The sequence below is a fragment of the Tursiops truncatus genome, chromosome 2 (genome assembly GCF_011762595.2).
Source record: "Tursiops truncatus isolate mTurTru1 chromosome 2, mTurTru1.mat.Y, whole genome shotgun sequence".
Lineage (NCBI taxonomy): Eukaryota > Metazoa > Chordata > Mammalia > Artiodactyla > Delphinidae > Tursiops > Tursiops truncatus.
Window position 1 is genome coordinate 98,411,075 of NC_047035.1, and position 17,420 is coordinate 98,428,494.

The 17,420-nt window shown below is 38.5% G+C and overlaps 1 protein-coding gene across 3 annotated transcripts in view; it reads right to left on the bottom strand.

Annotated features, from left to right (window-relative positions):
* The window catches only part of NEDD4 (NEDD4 E3 ubiquitin protein ligase), a 162,522-nt gene that overhangs the window by 27,724 nt on the left and 117,378 nt on the right, over positions 1–17,420 (bottom strand). For all 3 annotated transcript variants that reach the window (XM_033851710.2, XM_033851709.2, XM_073801042.1), the window contains 10 exons: positions 17,310–17,412; positions 12,239–12,405; positions 10,226–10,343; positions 9,967–10,134; positions 6,448–6,513; positions 3,457–3,576; positions 2,027–2,230; positions 752–832; positions 471–525; positions 316–374 (listed from right to left, as the gene is read on the bottom strand). In XM_033851710.2, coding sequence (XP_033707601.1) covers positions 316–374; positions 471–525; positions 752–832; positions 2,027–2,230; positions 3,457–3,576; positions 6,448–6,513; positions 9,967–10,134; positions 10,226–10,343; positions 12,239–12,405; positions 17,310–17,412 — 1,141 coding nt within the window. The remainder of the gene's footprint in view (positions 1–315; positions 375–470; positions 526–751; positions 833–2,026; positions 2,231–3,456; positions 3,577–6,447; positions 6,514–9,966; positions 10,135–10,225; positions 10,344–12,238; positions 12,406–17,309; positions 17,413–17,420) is intronic.

Sequence of the window (17,420 nt, forward strand, 5' to 3'; positions counted from 1 at the left end):
CTCTTGGCTCCTTTGATCTGCTGAGGATTGCCAGCCTTCTTCAGACAAGTACTAGCCTGAGCACGGCAGACCACTGCCTCAGTATTTGACTATCTGGCTCACTGGTTTCACAAGGCTGCCACGCAGAGTAAGGATAATGACTTTATATGCTCTTTTCAAATAACTGAGACCTGGTGTATGGGCGGTGGGGAGAGGGGAGATCTGCAAATGTGCTTTCCTCTCAGCACCTTTAGTGCTATGTCCTTGATCAAACACCCTTGAAGAGACAGGTAAGTGGACAACCCCATCAGAGGATCCTGATACAAAGAGACTTACTGGTCCAGTTATTGCTACATTCTGCAGCCGAGGATCTTCCCATTGCGTTCTTTTTATATCTGAAGAAAGAGAGAAAAAAAGATGTTCTCCATCCTCATGTACAAAATTCAATACTGCAAAAGATAATGTAATGAAAATAATCACATTGCACATACTGTGATTTATGTAGAAGATTCTTCCATCGGTGTGAGTTCTTTCTTCCCATCCTGGCTATAATGAAGAATATATTTCAGTTATGTTAGGAAACGGTTTTCGACGTATGGGCAGAGAAATAGATTTGGTTATATGGTTGATTTCATTTGCATATTCCATTCTTAGTAGAAGACATCAACACTTCAACAATAATATTAATTATAGTTGTTAAAGAACTACTGTATTCCAAAATACAAATGTTTGAGATAGCCAAGTTAGATGGGTAGCAGTTCTAGAAACTTACAGGTAAAGGCCCCAGGTCATTGGAGGAATCAAGTGATGTCTTTCCTCTCACATGAGCTGGAATTTTCAGTCTTGGATCTTCCTTTTTTGGTAGAGGAAATAAAGAAAACAATACACACACACACACTTTAAAATCATGAAAGTCAATCTGTTACTATGTTTTCTAATATCAATGGATATCACTTTTATTTTTTTGCTTACTCTATGAAATAATAGGTTCTCATCTAAAGTCTATCACTCACAGGCTACAATACTCAGTTCTCAGATCTCAGAGGAGGATCAGTATTAACTCACTACCTCTTTCACAGAAACCATTCGGAGTATTTTGCCCACTCTTTATGGACTGTGTCACTACTTAGGGCTCTTCTCTAAATAAAAACTGGTGTAAGAGTGGGACATAAAACTGGAGCACATGTTATTTCTGAGGCCCTGAACATGCTTTTAGGCACCTAGCTGCTAAGGTGTTAATTTATTAATATTTATGAAAGATAGGAAGGTAAGCACAAAAAGGTTATTAAAGGCAATTCAAATTGTTGAAAGAAAACAAAATTTAATTTATTGATGTATAATTTTAATATTATTTTCTTAAATCATTTATTGTATAATTTTGGTTTTATTTAGGTATATTGGTGTTTTAAACAAATTTATTAATCAAAATCTCTTCACCTGCAGCTGATTTTCAGTAATTTTTCAATTACTGGTGAACCAACTGCTCAACAACTTTAAGCCTCATCTTAACATAAAAATACCTATTCTACCTAGTCTCATAAGTTTTTTTGGGTACTATGAGATATGGATTCAAAAGTACTTTGGAACTATAAGCCTCATATAAAGGGAAAGGATTATGACTAAATATCTTCCTCAGTATTCATGGCTAGTGAGCTAAAAACTGCAAACATGGTAATTCCCTGGCAGTCCAGTGGTTAGGACTCCACACTTCCACTGCAGGGGGCGTGGGTTCGATCCCTGGTTGGGGAACTAAGATCCCACAAGCTGCACAGTGTGACCAAAAACACACACACACACAAAGACAAACAAACAAAAACTCCCCAAACTGCAAACAGGAAGTAAATGTATCTCCATGACAATCCCCCCAAATATTAAAAATAGGCATAAACATATTGAATAGAAATAATCCTATTAAGAATTCAACCTATCTCTAAATGAGGACTAGGAAATGTAGGGTATATTAATGTATAATTAAAGATTATCAAGAACTACACATGAGACACTATTATTGTTGTTATAAATTTAAACTGGAGAGCACTGAAGTTACCCAGGTGGTGGTTTTGGTGTTGTGGTCAATGAAGAAAGGCCTCCCATTTGGTGCATGCCGGACTTCCCAGCCTTTGGGAAGGAATCCTTGCTCCACTTCAGATGGCTGGGTCACCTGCTGTGCTGCGTCACTCGTGGGGGCCTGTGGGTGAGGGCCTGCAGAAGAACCCTGGCTTGATGGTAGCTGACTGGTCTCCACTGTGGCCTAGAATGTTAATTTAATCGTGTTGCAGTGTTTATAGAGAACACACAAATAGCTGTGGTTAAAAAGGTAACTTAACCTGCAAACAGCACACACAATTATAAATAGGCCTAAAGATTGGAGGCTCATTTTTCCAATACAGTGTTTTGTCAAAGTTTGTTTTTAAAATAATTTACAATTTCTCAGCTGATTCTTGAGCAGTAAGAATGCTGGTTAACCGTCAGTCTGTTAGCCCCAGTTGCAAGGGAAGCTGCAGTGCCAAGTGGAGAAGGTTGTCTTTGCTCACCCAGAAGACTCATATAGAGTGGGAATTTCCCATACACACAAAGTGGGTTCAAATGCTGGGAAGACAAAATGAATGACAAACATATACTACAGAAATGCATACCTGAAAGGTAATATATTCATGTGATGAAATATAAGGCAGTAGTTAAAAGAAATACACTGGATTTATATATAAAACAACATGATAGGGTTTTAAAACAATGGTGAGCAAAATAATATTTAGAATTATATAATACATCTTTCCAAAACTTGACACATGGACATAAATATCATTTTGCATTGTTTAGCTCTCTATTAAGTACATAAAATAGGCGGGAAGAATCCCCAACAAGCTCACGATGGTAGTTCCCTCTGGGTAGTGGCGTCAAGTGCTTGGCTAAAAGGAATTTAGTTTTATCTGTAAGATTCTATTTTAAAAAAGAAAATGTCTAGAAACATATATGGTGATTTGTTAATGGCGGTAAATTCAGGGTGTTAAGAAAATCGGTATTTACTATCTTATTCTCTGTACTTGTCAGTTTTAAAAAATTTCTCAATAAGAGACATGGTGATAAGAGAAAATATTTTCCTAAATGCTTGCAAGGAAATATCACAAAAGGCGCTCACTGTTGCCAAGGACAAAGTGTCATCATGACAAAGTTCTTTGATAGATACTAATCATCAAGATTATCTTTTAGCAAAATAATGATCTTAACCATTCAAATTACACAATTACCCAGTGGACCAGATCATTTACTTTGTCCTCCTATTCCCAATTGGACTTGTTTTACATAATAACAAGCGGTGATTCATGTATATTAGAGATCGGCCGGAAATGGCAGACAATTAGCACCAATATCAGAAAATAATTAGAAGCATCCAGCATATACTACAAAGTGACATAACAGCTTCCATAGCTTTCAAATTATGTAAGAAAACACATTAATGGATAGATTGCAGGGTACCTGTACAGTGGGCTTTATCCAGGTAGTAGTTCTGCAATTATGATCCACGTAATATGATCTTCCTCTTTCATCTTGTTTTTCTTCCCAACCTGGTGGTAATCCAGATGAAGTAGGCAAGAGCTAAGTGAAGAATAACAGAAGAATTAAATATTAATAAGAAAGAATCCTTTTTAAAAGGACCACATCCCTTTTTCACTGCTAGCTCTCTTTATTTTTATTTTTTTTAAGATTTTTTTTTTTTTGACGTGGACCATTTTTAGAGTCTTTATTGAATTTGTTACAATATTGCTTCTGTTTCATGTTTTGGTATGTTGGCTGTGAGGCATGTGGGATCTTAGCTCCCCGACCAGAGATCGAGCCTACACCCCTTGCATTGGAAGGCATAGCCTTAACCACTGGACCGCCAGGGAAGTCCCCCTGCTAGCTCTCCTTAAAATGAATCATGTTTTAAATCATATTTTAAAGTGTACAGCATTTCACTTAAAAAAAAACTCTAGTAGGACAGATAATAATGATGAGAATGATAACACTAAAAATCAAGAGAGTAATAACAACCACACACTAAGTGCTTTAACACAGATCATGCCATTTAACCTCCACACAAACCTTAATGAGATAATTAAGATTACTGGCCCATTTTACTTAAGGATGAAACTGAAGCTTAGAAAATGGAAGCAATTTCCTACCAGATAACATTGCTAGTAGGCAGCTGAGATTTGCACCCAGGTAGTCAAACCACAGATATGATCACCCATAAGTGCCAAGTCAAAAGTTACCCCTGCTTTCTTTCTGTGAGGGCTGGGGACATGCTGACTATTGTAGTGTATTACTAATGAACAAAAGAGGTCTAGTTTTCCAGGTTTACTTAAAATAGTCCAGGTCTGGCCTTCCTTTTGTCTTTTTTTTTTTTCATGAGCTTTAATTTTTTTAATTTTTTTGGCCGTGCGGCAGGTGGGAGTCTTAGCTCCCCGACCAGGGATCAAATCTGCGCCCCCTGCATTGGAAATGCGGAGTCTTAACCACTGGACCGCCAGGGAAGTACCCGTTTTGTCTTAGAGATTAGACTCTTCAAGGTTTCGCCTGGTTCCCTAATGTGTCCTACCTATACAAACTATCACACTAGTCTGTTCACTAGATATACTGTTCCCTAGATGTACGGGGGTTAGATGTACATTGCTGACAGTTACGATGAGCTGTGAGTCTACAAAATAATGGAATTCAAATTCGCCCAACTTTACAAAGGTCCTACAGCTGGTGAGTAGATAAATGGGATGTAGTAGACACATCTACACGATGCCATATCATGAGCTACTGAGACATGTAACAACATGGATAAACCTCAGAAACATCACATGAAGTGAAAGAGGCCAGATACGTAAGACGGTACGCTGTATAGTTCCACTTACATGAAATTTCTAGAAAAGGCAAAACTAGCAACAAAAGCAGATGAGTGTTCACCTGGGGCTGAGAGTAGGTATTAGGATTAAGAAAACTTTTTGTGGCGATGGGAGAATCTCAAACTTGACTGTGGTGATATTTGCACAACTGCATAAATTTACTAAAACTCATTTATTTGTGTACTTAAAAATGGGTGGATTTTATGGCATGTAAATTATACCTTAAGAAAGCTGTAAACATGCAACCAAACAAAAGAGACCGCTAATCAATGTATTGAGAAGAAAAAGGCACGGAAATCGCTTTTCCAGTACATAAAATGTAAATCATCTCTAGATTCTATGGCTCATCTGGTGTACTTAAAATAGTTTCTCGGATGAGTGCCTGTCAGTCAATCAGAAATTCACATTTCAATGCATACAGGAAATGATGAAGTGAGGCGGGAGAAATACCAGGGATCTCCTTAAGTGGCTCCAGGCGAGTGGAGGTGGACAGACACGGGGCAGTAAGTGAGAGGAAGGCTGGGGAGGGCAGTCTTGCCGTGGCATCCACCCTCTTGCTGATGGTCAATGGTGACTGGACCAACTGCACAGGTGGGTACCCCTTCCTTCCTCAGCACAGGGTCCATGTCCCTCTCTTGATGCAGGGCCACCTTTTTAGATAGATGAGCCACTCCTAGGTCGAGGACTTCTGGGCCTGTGCATTCCTTTGCTGGAACTCCCGTGAAAGCAAAAACAATCCCCACTTTTCAAAATTAATATACAGACTGCCATTCAAAATCACAAATGGTTGGTGGGAAAAAAGTGAGGCGGCCAGTCCAAGTGGGGAACTGGAACACTCACAGACCCAGAATGGGGAGAGAATTAGGACATGGAAACAGGCTATTTGGAAGAAAGAGCCCAGACAGAAGGGAAGGTGGCTGGGGCAGGAGGCGGGGTCTGTGGGTAGCTAAGAGGGAGGGGAGGCTGAAAGGGCCAGGAGCCTGGGTGTTTACATTTGCTTTGAAAAACAAGCGGGGACCATCTGAGGAAGAGACAAACTCGAAGCAATGATGCTTGAGTCAGAAAGAGGATAGAGGCCATGACGTTGTTAGGTCTAAGCTCCAGTCCAGGTCATGGCGGGAGATGCTACTGAGGAAGCAGCGGACGGCTCCTCAGCGGGCTGATGAGGTTCATCCTGGCCGCCAAGCCTGCCGACACCAGGGCACACCTGCCTGAGGGACCGGCCCCTGACGCAGCTTCATGCACGGGGCGGAAACAGTCGCAAGATGCCACGGGCCAGGCACAGAGCAGAGTCCACTGGAGACCACAGTCTCGATCTGTATGCAACACCTCCAGCCCACACAGCGCTTCACCTGCCAAGCCCAGACGCTACCCACCAGCACATGGGGACTTGGCTTTCTCATGATGGGAGAGACAGGTCTCCAGGTTTTGTCTTTAAAGGGCCTACCTATCCCATTTCCCCTCCCTCAACCTCATCCCCCAGAGCCCAGATGCTGTGCTGGATCAAACGTTCATGTTCAGCATTCCAAAAAAAAAAAAAAGTTGCTGCGTCTTATATTTTTATTGAGGACTGAGGGGAGAGGCTAAAACTCACCACAGGAAGTGTAGGCTGTTCCTCAAAAGTATAGGCTTGTAAGCTGCCTCTTCTGCTGGAATGATTCTTATAAAAGAAAAAAAAAAGAACGATAATAACCTTAGGTCTCTGATTTGTCTTTGAATGGCAGATAAGGTAGCAGGGTGGGTATGATGGGGCAGAAGAAAGAACACCCACCCCACCCACTCTCAGCCTCACTCAACACCACGCCACCCCCGCCGATGCCTTCCAACTTCCAGCTCACACTTGTCCCTCGAGTCCTAGACTGTCTCCTGGACACTTTCTCTTGAAGGTCTAACAGAGAACCCTTTATTGTGTCCAAAACTGGATTCAGCTTTTCCCTGTCCACACCCACTCAAACCTGTTCCTTCGCAGGTATTCCTCGTCTCAGTGGGCAGCAAGGGAGGCCAGCAGCTGCCCTAGGCAGACATCGGTCAGCCCCCAATTTCTCCCCCTCCTGTCCCTTACAGCCGGGTCAGTTACCAGATCCTATGCATTCTATTTCTTTACTAGCTCTCAAATACATTTCCCTTACACTTTTTTTTAAACTTCAGGTTTTCATCCTTTATCACCTTGGCTATTACTATGGCAACATCCTAACAGATGTGCTTGCTGCAAGTCTCATTTGCTTAAATCTACTCTCCATACCCCGTGCTGCAGCCAGAGAGCGTTCTGCAGCACAGATTTCCTCACATCATTCTCTCACTCCGAGCCCTTCGATGACTTAAATTCACTAGGATAAAATCTACAGCACAGAGCACAATGGTTAGTGAGCTTCCGGACCCGGCTCTTCCTGCTGGCTGCAGCCCTCCAATCTCACAACCCAGCCTCTGGACACTCCAGATTACTTGTTTCCTGGAACTCGCATAATTTTTCTTTCCCTGTGCTTTTATATGCACGCTGTTGTTGCCATCTGAAATATTTTAGCTCTGTTACTTAATGACATTAAAATTTATAATATATGTATAAATTAAGTCAGAGGAGCCTCTGTAGGATTGTTTACAATAACAAAGAACTGTGAACCATCTAAAGTCCATCAAAGGAGACTGGAGAAATAGCTTAAGGGTTACTTGCACCAGGGAATGATGTTTGATTATTTTGTTGTTGTTGGTTTTAAAAAGAGCACACCTATGTTTACTGAAATGGTCCAATGTCTACGATACAGTATGTAAAAAAAGTAAGTTACCAGAAAGTGCGCACAAGATGATCCCAGGTTAAAAAAATGATATACAAATATGTCTGTGCATGCATGTTTATGAATATGTAGAAAATGTTTAAAACTATATATGCCAAACCATTAATGGCAATTGAGGGAGCACAGGTTAGAGGTAAAATGGAAGATTCAATTTTTGCTTTATAGACTTCAGTACTGTTTCAATTTTTAACCATGACCACATAATACTTTAAAAATAATAAATTAATTTTTTTGAATTAATATGCACATGGTATGAAATTCAAAAGGTACAAAAGATATATGCTCTGTTTACCCTGTTCCTCTCTTCAGAGCCGAGCAATGTTACCAAGTTTAGTTTAGTTTTCAAGAAATATGATACACATATTTATTCTGTCATGTAAATAATTTTATAAATGGTAACGTACCAAAAACACTGTTTGGTACCTTGGTGTTTTCCACTGAACAATATCTCTTAGGGATTGTTCCATACAACATATACATTCAAAGATACTTCATTCTTTTCAATGGCTGCATGGTATTTCATTGTATGGATGCCACCTTTTACTCTTTTTTTTTTAACCATCTTTATTGGAGTATAACTGCTCTACAATGGTGTGTTAGTTTCTGCTGTATAACAAAGTGAATCAGCTATACATATACACATATCCCCATATCTCCTCCCTCTTGAGTCTCCCTCCTACCCTCCCTATCCCACCCCTCTAGGTGGTCATAAAGCACCGAGCTGATCTCCCTGTTTTATAATTTAAAAAATAATAATAACAGGAAGAAAGGGAATAGGACCTTATGTGATTTATCACCAGCAAATCAATATAGCTTATCCTTGAAGTCTTTGACCTTTCCCACTCCTCTGACCAAAAAATAAAATGAAATGAATGGAAGATAGAATAGACGGATGGAAGAAAGGAGGGGAAGGGAGCAGGCAGGCAGACCTGCTCTTGGATATTCACACAGGCATTTACACAGAACTGTCTACATTGAAGCGTCTTAAGGGAGGTGCTAGAACAGAAGTCAGCAAACTTTTTCTGTTAAGGTCCAGAGAGGAAATATTTTTTATGGGCCAAGCGGTCTCTGCTCCAACTACTCAACTATGACGATCTAGTGTGAAAGCAGCCATAGGCAATACTTAAACAGACAGGTGGGCTGTAGGCTGAAGATACTTTAACCAGCATATAACCTGGATGCGGTCAGCCCTCCATATTTACTAACTGAATGAAAAGCAAGGAATTCCAACTGGAAATGACCACAGCATCCTCAGATGCCTCTTTGTCTTCCACTGAAAGGTCTCCCTTGATAAGGTTAGAGAGCTAGCCACAAGGACCTCATCAGGGCAGTGTATGTTGGAGTATTTGCTTCTGGACCCCACAGACAGCAATTTTTCAAGCAGTTGCTGGAGTGAGAAGGTCATCTATCTTCTTGTTTAGTCAAAGTACATCAGCTCTTATTCACATGTGTGTTGGTGACATGTGTGGTATAACTGAGAAGGAGAAAAGTAACCCTAAACACCCAGGACCCACCCTGGCACTCATCGGCATCATCAAGGCAAAATCAACACTACTCTGTAATCATGCCTAAACACAGCAACATGTGAACACTGTCCAAGCCACAAAATACCAATTATCTCTCTATCCTGGCAGATATAAGTGACTGCTGCTTTTTTGCTAAATATAGCTTTAGTCTCGTGACAGATAAGATTTGAGATACCCAATCACAGAATACTCTCTGTTTCCTGACAGCATCCAATGCAGAGCAAAGTCCTGCTTCCTTAAACCCTCCTCAAAATTGACTAACACGAGCCCAAATCCTTTAAGTCTTTCCTAACATACTGCTACTGAGACACTCGTGGTGTGTTTTCCCCTTGCTGAAATGAGTAATAAACCCAACTTGTTCAATTACAGGTGTGTTCCTGGCAGCCTTTGGCTGGAGGGCACTGATTTATGTAATGGACATTTAGACTCCAATGACCATTTGGATTTTCCATAACTCTGCCTCATACTATTAGTGGGGATATTTGAAAACGGCCGTGCTGTAAAGTACCAAAGTCCCTAACACATTATTATGTGTAACTTAAGACAATTTTTTTCTCATCACAAGAAAAAAAAAAAACTTGTCAAGTGTTGGATAGTAACTAAAATTATTGTGGTTATAATTCTGCAACATATTTATAAAATCATTATGGTGTATATCTTAAACTAATACAATGTGTTATATCAACTGTATCTCAGTAAAACTGGAGGAAAAAAGATAACATTCAGTCTTTAGACACTGAATGGAATAATATATAATACAAAATCCTGAAGCTCCAACAAAATCTAAGACCATCTTACTGAGCTGGATACTGGCTGGCCAGTGGCTGAATTTCCATAAACAGTGAGTCTGGCATTCAATTCTTCTGCAAGATTAGTCTGGACATCCAAGTTATTTGATGGTGGAGATGAGGGGAAGGCCTGATGGCTGTACATGGTGGCTTCATCTTCTCTTATAACTTCCCAGTTCTAAAATGAACAGAATAAGCTTAAGCCATACATACCTTAATCTACTGCTGTAACATATGTCTATCAACAAGAATGAGAAAATGATTTCTACCTCGGAAGACTCTCGGCTGTAAACACTTTCTGTTTCCTCAGATATCTGCCGCCTGGTGGTGAATGCACGCTGGGCTTGCAGTTGAATGTTACCATTCTCAGCATCTGTTAGGTTGTCCCTGTATTAGAAATGTAAAAGCCATCACCCACGTCTGAAGAGAGTTAAGGTGATAGTCAAAAATTCTGTTTTCATTAAAAAAAAAAACCTGTATTAGATCAGAATTTATTGTTCTGGGCCAAAGGTTGCTTCAAAAGGCATAGATTAAGTCCTAGGCACCACGGTACCTGCAAGAGTACCTTATGGAGTTAAAGTTTTTGTGAAAATGTGTAATTCCTAATATTTTCATTCATCCCTGTGCCTAGGATAATGTCTCCCATGTATGGGCACTCAAAAAGTATTTGTTGAATGAATGAATACCTGAGAGTTTCATAAATAATTTCATTATATTATGACTTTACCATGTTCTTACAAGAGTAAAATCTAAAGTAGCTCCAGAAAGTTCCTAAAACAGAAGCTTTAAGAGTTACATATACATCTTCATGAATCAGACAGTAACATTTTCCAGAACTGATCTTTAGCCAAGAGTAGATTTCCCATGTAGGAACGCAGAGGGCAGAAGGAAAGACAGTGTAAGGACACTATAATTAAAAACTTGATAGAGTACAGATTAAATGGTATCTATCTGCTTTTGATCATATACAGTAATGGACCGCTTCTGAAAAAGGACAGTAGTAAAGGCGTGTCTGAATCTAGGAAAGGTACGGTTCATCAGACTGAACACCCACTCCCCAGTCATTTCTGAGTTATACTGTTCTAGCTAGTTGTGTTTAATATAGCCAGACCATAAGATCTAGAATTTTATATAGATATTTAGTCACAAAATTATTGTTCATTTATTTAATGACAGATAAGCCCAGGATAGTCAGAAGACCAGTTCTTACTGCACTGTTGCTGGAGAAAACATAGTGGTCCTAAGGGAATGCCTCACACTTTTTTCCTCCTAAATAGTTGATTTTTGCTGGCTGAAAACAACATCAACCACAGTGAAAAAAAATGTGATTCTGCTCAAGTCAGGCTTGCCATAATACTGAGATATACAACAGGAGGATGTTGCAGAAATTTATCGTGCTTTCAGTCTTGCAATCTGTACGCCATTCTACAGAGATCAATGCGTCTGTGACACAAAGAACTTGGATCATTAATTTGCTTTGGAAGGATGTGAGAAGGGAAAATATCTATGAAAGTGCTTGGACTATATCAGAAACAAAATACCAAAGCCAAAAATTAGAACATTAAGGGACAAATAAGAAAAATTTTATGTCTGTGTCAAAAAGAAGAAAACTAAAGAAAGACTTCATAAGGTTATAAGGAAGGATAAGTGGAAGGATATTTGATAATAAACATGAATAATGGAAGAATTTATAAATGTTATTTACAAACATACAGTCTGATGATAATAAAAGAAAAATGTCACTGAGGAAACATAAATCAGAATACCTCAAAGGCCATTCTGTCCTTGATTTGGGTACATTGGAAAGTATGTATACATTGACCAGATTGGCAAATGGGTGTTTAACAAAAGACCTTATTATTGAGTCCTTTCAACTTTATAAATAATTTACACTTTAAAAATACCGTACTGTAGAAATTAACATCTCATTATAGTTTAGTAACAAACTACAAAAAAATCTCCAAGATTTTCTAAACTAGTCTCAAGAGAAAAACGTTTCTTTTGTGGCTACAATTAAAAACAGAAATAACTGCCAACTTATTAAAATAAAGAAGCAATTAGAAGGGTGGTATTTGTGACCCAAATACTTTTTAATACTATCAAATCATTTTAAAAAAGAAGCATCCATGATAGCATTTTTAAAGCCCTGGGCCATAAAAATCCTAGCATTCTTGCAGTTTTTGGATCCCCACACTATTATGAATCCATTTGAGTCATGACTTCAAAATGAAAACTAGTGGTCCAAAAGTATTCAGATTACAAACATGAAAGTCATCACATACTGAAGGGTTGGTCTTTTCCACTGTGTTCTTCTAGATTCATGGTTTACATAGTAGGTCCTTCCAAGAATATCCTGCCTCTCTTCCCATCCTGGAGGTAGAGGGGAAGGTTCTTGTTGCTGCTGCAAATGGCAAGCAGCATCTGCTTGGTCCAAAACCACCCAGCCAGGCTGAAAAACAGAATGGTAACAATTAAGTGTGTGCTTAATTTTTTTAACCTTATAAATTATGCTAGAGGAAGTTTTAAAAGAGATTTAGCACACCCAGTTCCAGAAACTATGCAAAGACAGAATTAGCACATTGTCAACTTTTAAGACCATAATAGGAATATCTTATGATAATGAAGATTTTTTTTTTTGCAAAATGATAACATTTAAATTTTGCTTGAAAAACATTTTTTTTGGAAAAAATTTAAAACATGTCTAATAGGAGAAAAAGGACACAGAAAACTTTCAAATAAACAAACAGCACTGGAAGGCACTAAGAAATTGAAAAGCATAGTTTAACCTTACTCTATTCTCTAAATTATAAACAGGGATAATATCTTATTGGGCATTGTCTCTCCCACAGAGAAAGCACCTTGTTTATGGTGGAAATAAACAACTCTCTGAAACCTGAAAAAAAAAAATCACTGGATGAAGGTCAAATATGTAGAGGCATGATAGGGAAGGGCAAATGATTTAGAAATAATTGAGTGATGGAAAAGACATGATGATTCTCTGGTCTGACTTTTCTCTTTCTCCTCTGGACCATGGAAAGGCATTTTGGTCAGGTCATAAAACAGTCAAAGAAAGAAAGTTTTGTTTTGTTTTATTTATATGCTAGGAAGGCACTGGAAATTTCCTCTGAGACTAGCAAGGGGCAAACATACAAAAACCCTTAGCTAGGGTAGTTATAGAGTAAGGAATTATTTGAAAAGGATAGCGAGGGTTAGTGACATGCTTTTATACAAGAAACCTCATAACAGAAAAGGCAGTCAGTAAAAGGTTCTGCTAAACATCAACATGGTTAGGAAGCACAAATACACTAGTGATGAAAACTTAAAAATTCTCCTAAAGGGACACAAAAGAAGACCTGAATGAATGAAGAGACATAATGTGATCTTGGCTAGGAAGATTTAATCTCAGAAAGGTGTCAATTCTCCCCAAGTTAATTTATAAAGTTGCCAAGATTCCAATAGAACTACATTATGGATTTTTTTGAAAATAACAAGGCAAGGCAATTTTCAAGTTCAAATAGAAATAAAAACAAGCAAGAATAATCAGCACAGTTCCAAAAAAGGAGAGTGAAGATTAACTTTATCAGATAAAACATACCACAAACCACAATAATGAATAGAATTGGAAAACTCAGAAAGAATCAAATTTATAGGAATTTAGTATACGATAAAGACATTTCAAATTTGTGAGAAGATAGGCAAATTACTTAGAAAAAAAGAAAAAAAATATCTGGGTTTCTACCTCATACCTTATAACCAGAATGTTACAGATTAAGCAATATTTAAAATGTTAAAAAGTAAAACCAAAATGTATTAGAGCAAACCTGGGGATATTAAAAAAATATATTCTAAGAGTGGAGGAGCCATTGAGTATGACATCAAACCTGGAAGGCATAAAAGAGATTGAGTGATTTGATTACAACCCCCCAAATATGTACATGGCAAAAACTACTAAATCGAAGTTAAAAAAAAAAAGGCAAGCTGGGGAACATATTTGGTACCATAATAATAGGTAAAAAAATCATTTCCTTAATATATAGAGAGCCTTTTGTTCTAGACATTGGGGATCTAGCACTGGAGGACGGTTGTGTGCCAGTCAGTTGAAGGCTTAGAAGATGGAAGAGAATTCTTCTATGTTGGAAGGTGGGTTCTGAAGAGGAAGGGTCAAGGAGAAGAGCTGGGAAGAAAAGAAATGTTTTCTGGGAGAAAAGGATAGGGGTTTCTGCAGCAAGGTTGGTTTCTTCTGGCTAGCTCCAGTGGGAAGGTTAGAGACTGAGGCAGAAAGGAAGGTGAGGTGTAGGAGAGAGGAAGACAGACAGAATTATTCTGGGAAAAGGAATCTGGATGGGAAGTAAAACAGACTCCTTTTCTTTCTTAGCCTATTTTCTTCTTTATATCTTCTATGGGAACTGATATCTCGTTAATTTCTTTTCCTTCTTTTTATTGCCCAAACTCCATTCTCTCTCCCTTCCCTCTAACCCCTTACTTTTTCTCTCCATCAATGTTTACCTTCCTTCTCTCTCTCCTTTCCTTTCAATGATCATGATATAGGATCTATATATCTAAAAATTTGTCTTGCACATATTAAATCACATTTTACTTCTCTGGTCTCAATTTCAAAAGTGTTAGAGTTGAACTTTTATATTTCACTCTCTTGAAAAAAAGACTAATTAAAAAAATATGGTCACTGATTATTTTTCTGCAGATTAATAAAATTTATTAATAAAAGGGTTCTCACTTCTGCTGTGAAGGATTATGAAAATATTCAGAGCTTGGAAAATGGTACCAAAAATATTTCTTTAAAATCTTCTTAAAGACTTCTCTTTTTTTTTTTTGCTGTACGCAGGCCTCTCACTGCTGTGGCCTCTCGCGTTGGAGCACAGTCTCCGGACGCGCAGGCTCAGCGGCCATGGCTCACGGGCCCAGCCGCTCCACGGCATGTGGGATCTTCCCAGACCGGGGCATGAACCCGTGTCCCCTGCATCGGCAGGCAGACTCTCAACCACTGTGCCACCAGGGAAGCCCAAAGATTTCTCTCTTAAAGGTCTACTTATTGAATTTATGTTACCCAAGTAAACTTGTGAAGGGGGAAAAAAACTAAGTAAGGGCCTATTTTTAAAAAACCCGTTTCAGTTCCAAGAGGAAGTATAGTTACACATTTGAACATTGTTTAGAAAGAATGAGTTTTCATTTTTCTGTCGAGAATGCCTCCCTATTAAACATGTATCAGCTAATATTCTTCACAAAATAATTTTCTAAGTATCAATGTATGTTACTTTATTACTAACCTCAAAGCTAATATGCAACTGCCCACAATTTAACAGAGTCAAAGTCCAGAAAGAAAGCATTTAGAGGTACAACACACATTATATTATACGGTAATTGTGTAAAATACATACAACTAAACCTAAAGTTACAAGGGGTGCAAATATCAACTATTACACAATTATCTATTATAGCCACACTTTATTGTACTAGGGCATACACTGCCTAAGAGTGAGCCTCTTCTGAAAATTACAATTGTTTTCTTTAAATGGTAGGATTTTATATATTCAGTCACAAACTAAATGTCAAAGACAAGACTTCTCTGGTCATTAGCTACACAGAAGATAAATGAGCACAGATTCATGTGTTTGAATTCCTAGCGCCTTTCATAAATAAACTCCTACATGCTTACATCTACTGAAATTATAAGGTGCATTCTGAGGGAATTCAAACTTTGAGACATGAGACCACAAAATGAAGTGAAGCAGCTCTACCCGCAGAAACTGAACTGTGAATAAGGTACCTGTGATACGTGCGTGTGGGTAAAACTTGGAGCAGGTTACCAAATAATGAAATGCTGTTAAAAATTTTTTAAGTTACTAAATAAAGAATTTTCTTTCTTTACAGCAGACATCCTTCATTTCAAACAGAATTCCATTATTCAGGTTTCCCTGTGCACCAAAATGCCAGGTACAGAAAATTCTACTCAATAAATTTCTAAATTAAAAAAAAAAGACTGTTATATGACAAATCAGAGAAAAACTAAAATGAAAAACAAGGTAATCAAATAACGGAATTAGACTTAACAGAGGATACCAAGTTCTCTGATTGCCAGAGGAAGGGCTAACTACAGTCTATGATTTAAAGAAAAATAGTTCTTTCTTTCTGTTATTATGAATTCCCCAACAAAGTAAAGTCTCATTAGTGCATATAAAAAATTCCCAGAAAGCTTTGCTGCAAAAGCACTACTTGTCCTCGAACTTTCTTTCTCAAGACGTTTGGGTGTGTGATGCAGAGCCCAGCACTGGGGAAGGGTCCCTCAGCCTTACAGTTCTGGAGACTTCAGCAGACCTTGATCAAAGAGGCATGACTGCTGAGGAAGCCACACATGCAAAACCCTCCAAAGCAGACTGAGGCCAGCACACTGGGTGATTTCAGTCAATGTGGTAGAATAAGGTGCTATCTTTTGATGATAAGGTTCCTTCAGTGGGAACCTCAAGGGGCAAATGTTTTTGTTCCCTTTTCAGATCATGAATTTTTGTGCTTGAAGAAACCTCAGAGGTCGTCTGGTACAACCCTGTCACTCTGTAAAGGAAGAACCTGAGGTCCAGAGAAGGTCAGACACTCACATGGTCACTCAACTCACAAGCAGCAGAGCTTGCAACTAAGACTCCAGGCTCCAAATCCCTGTCCAATTCTATTCCAAGTACATACTCTCTGCCTCTTCTTCACGCACCCCAAAGGCAGGTGGTTCTGCCCAAATCCTTGACTGGACTTCCTCTTATCCTGTCATCCGTGAAGATGGTTAAATTCTTCTGGCCCCCCATAAATGTGGCTTTTTATTAGATGACTTATATTCTCTCCCTCTCTCTCTCTTAGTCTCCGCCTTTTCTATGAGCCCTCCTGCCCACTCCCACCCCAAGCATGATAGGAAAAGTAACAGGAATTATATTTCATAGAAGAGTTCCTAATTAGTAGAGCCTCCTCAAATATTCCACATATTTAACTTACAAATACTAAATTGTGTTCTTACTTTAATGGAGGGGGAACACGACATCGTTTTAGAAAACTCTGAAAAACTAGAAACAGTTAATGACTTAGTTACAACAAATGCTTTCATTTATAAACATTACAACCTCTATTCCCTAACCCTTAAGAATGCCATCAGTAATGGCCACTCATTCTACAGAAATATCCTTAGCGGAAAGAAATGTTTAACAAATTCTTGGGTAAAATAAACAAATGTCCAGGGAAGTAATTTTTATTTCACACATTAACTTCATTTGAATAGTTATTTTTTCTTTGGAGTATAGTAAAATAAGAAATTAGATATTTTCTTTTTAGTTTAACCAAATATTTATAAAATCTCACCTCTAATTCCTCAGCCTGTTCTGTGTTATCTTCTTCTGAGCCACTGGTTTTAGGTAAGTAAGTCATTTTTAATCTCAGATAACCTTTAACTCTTGATTTGTGACTGTAGAA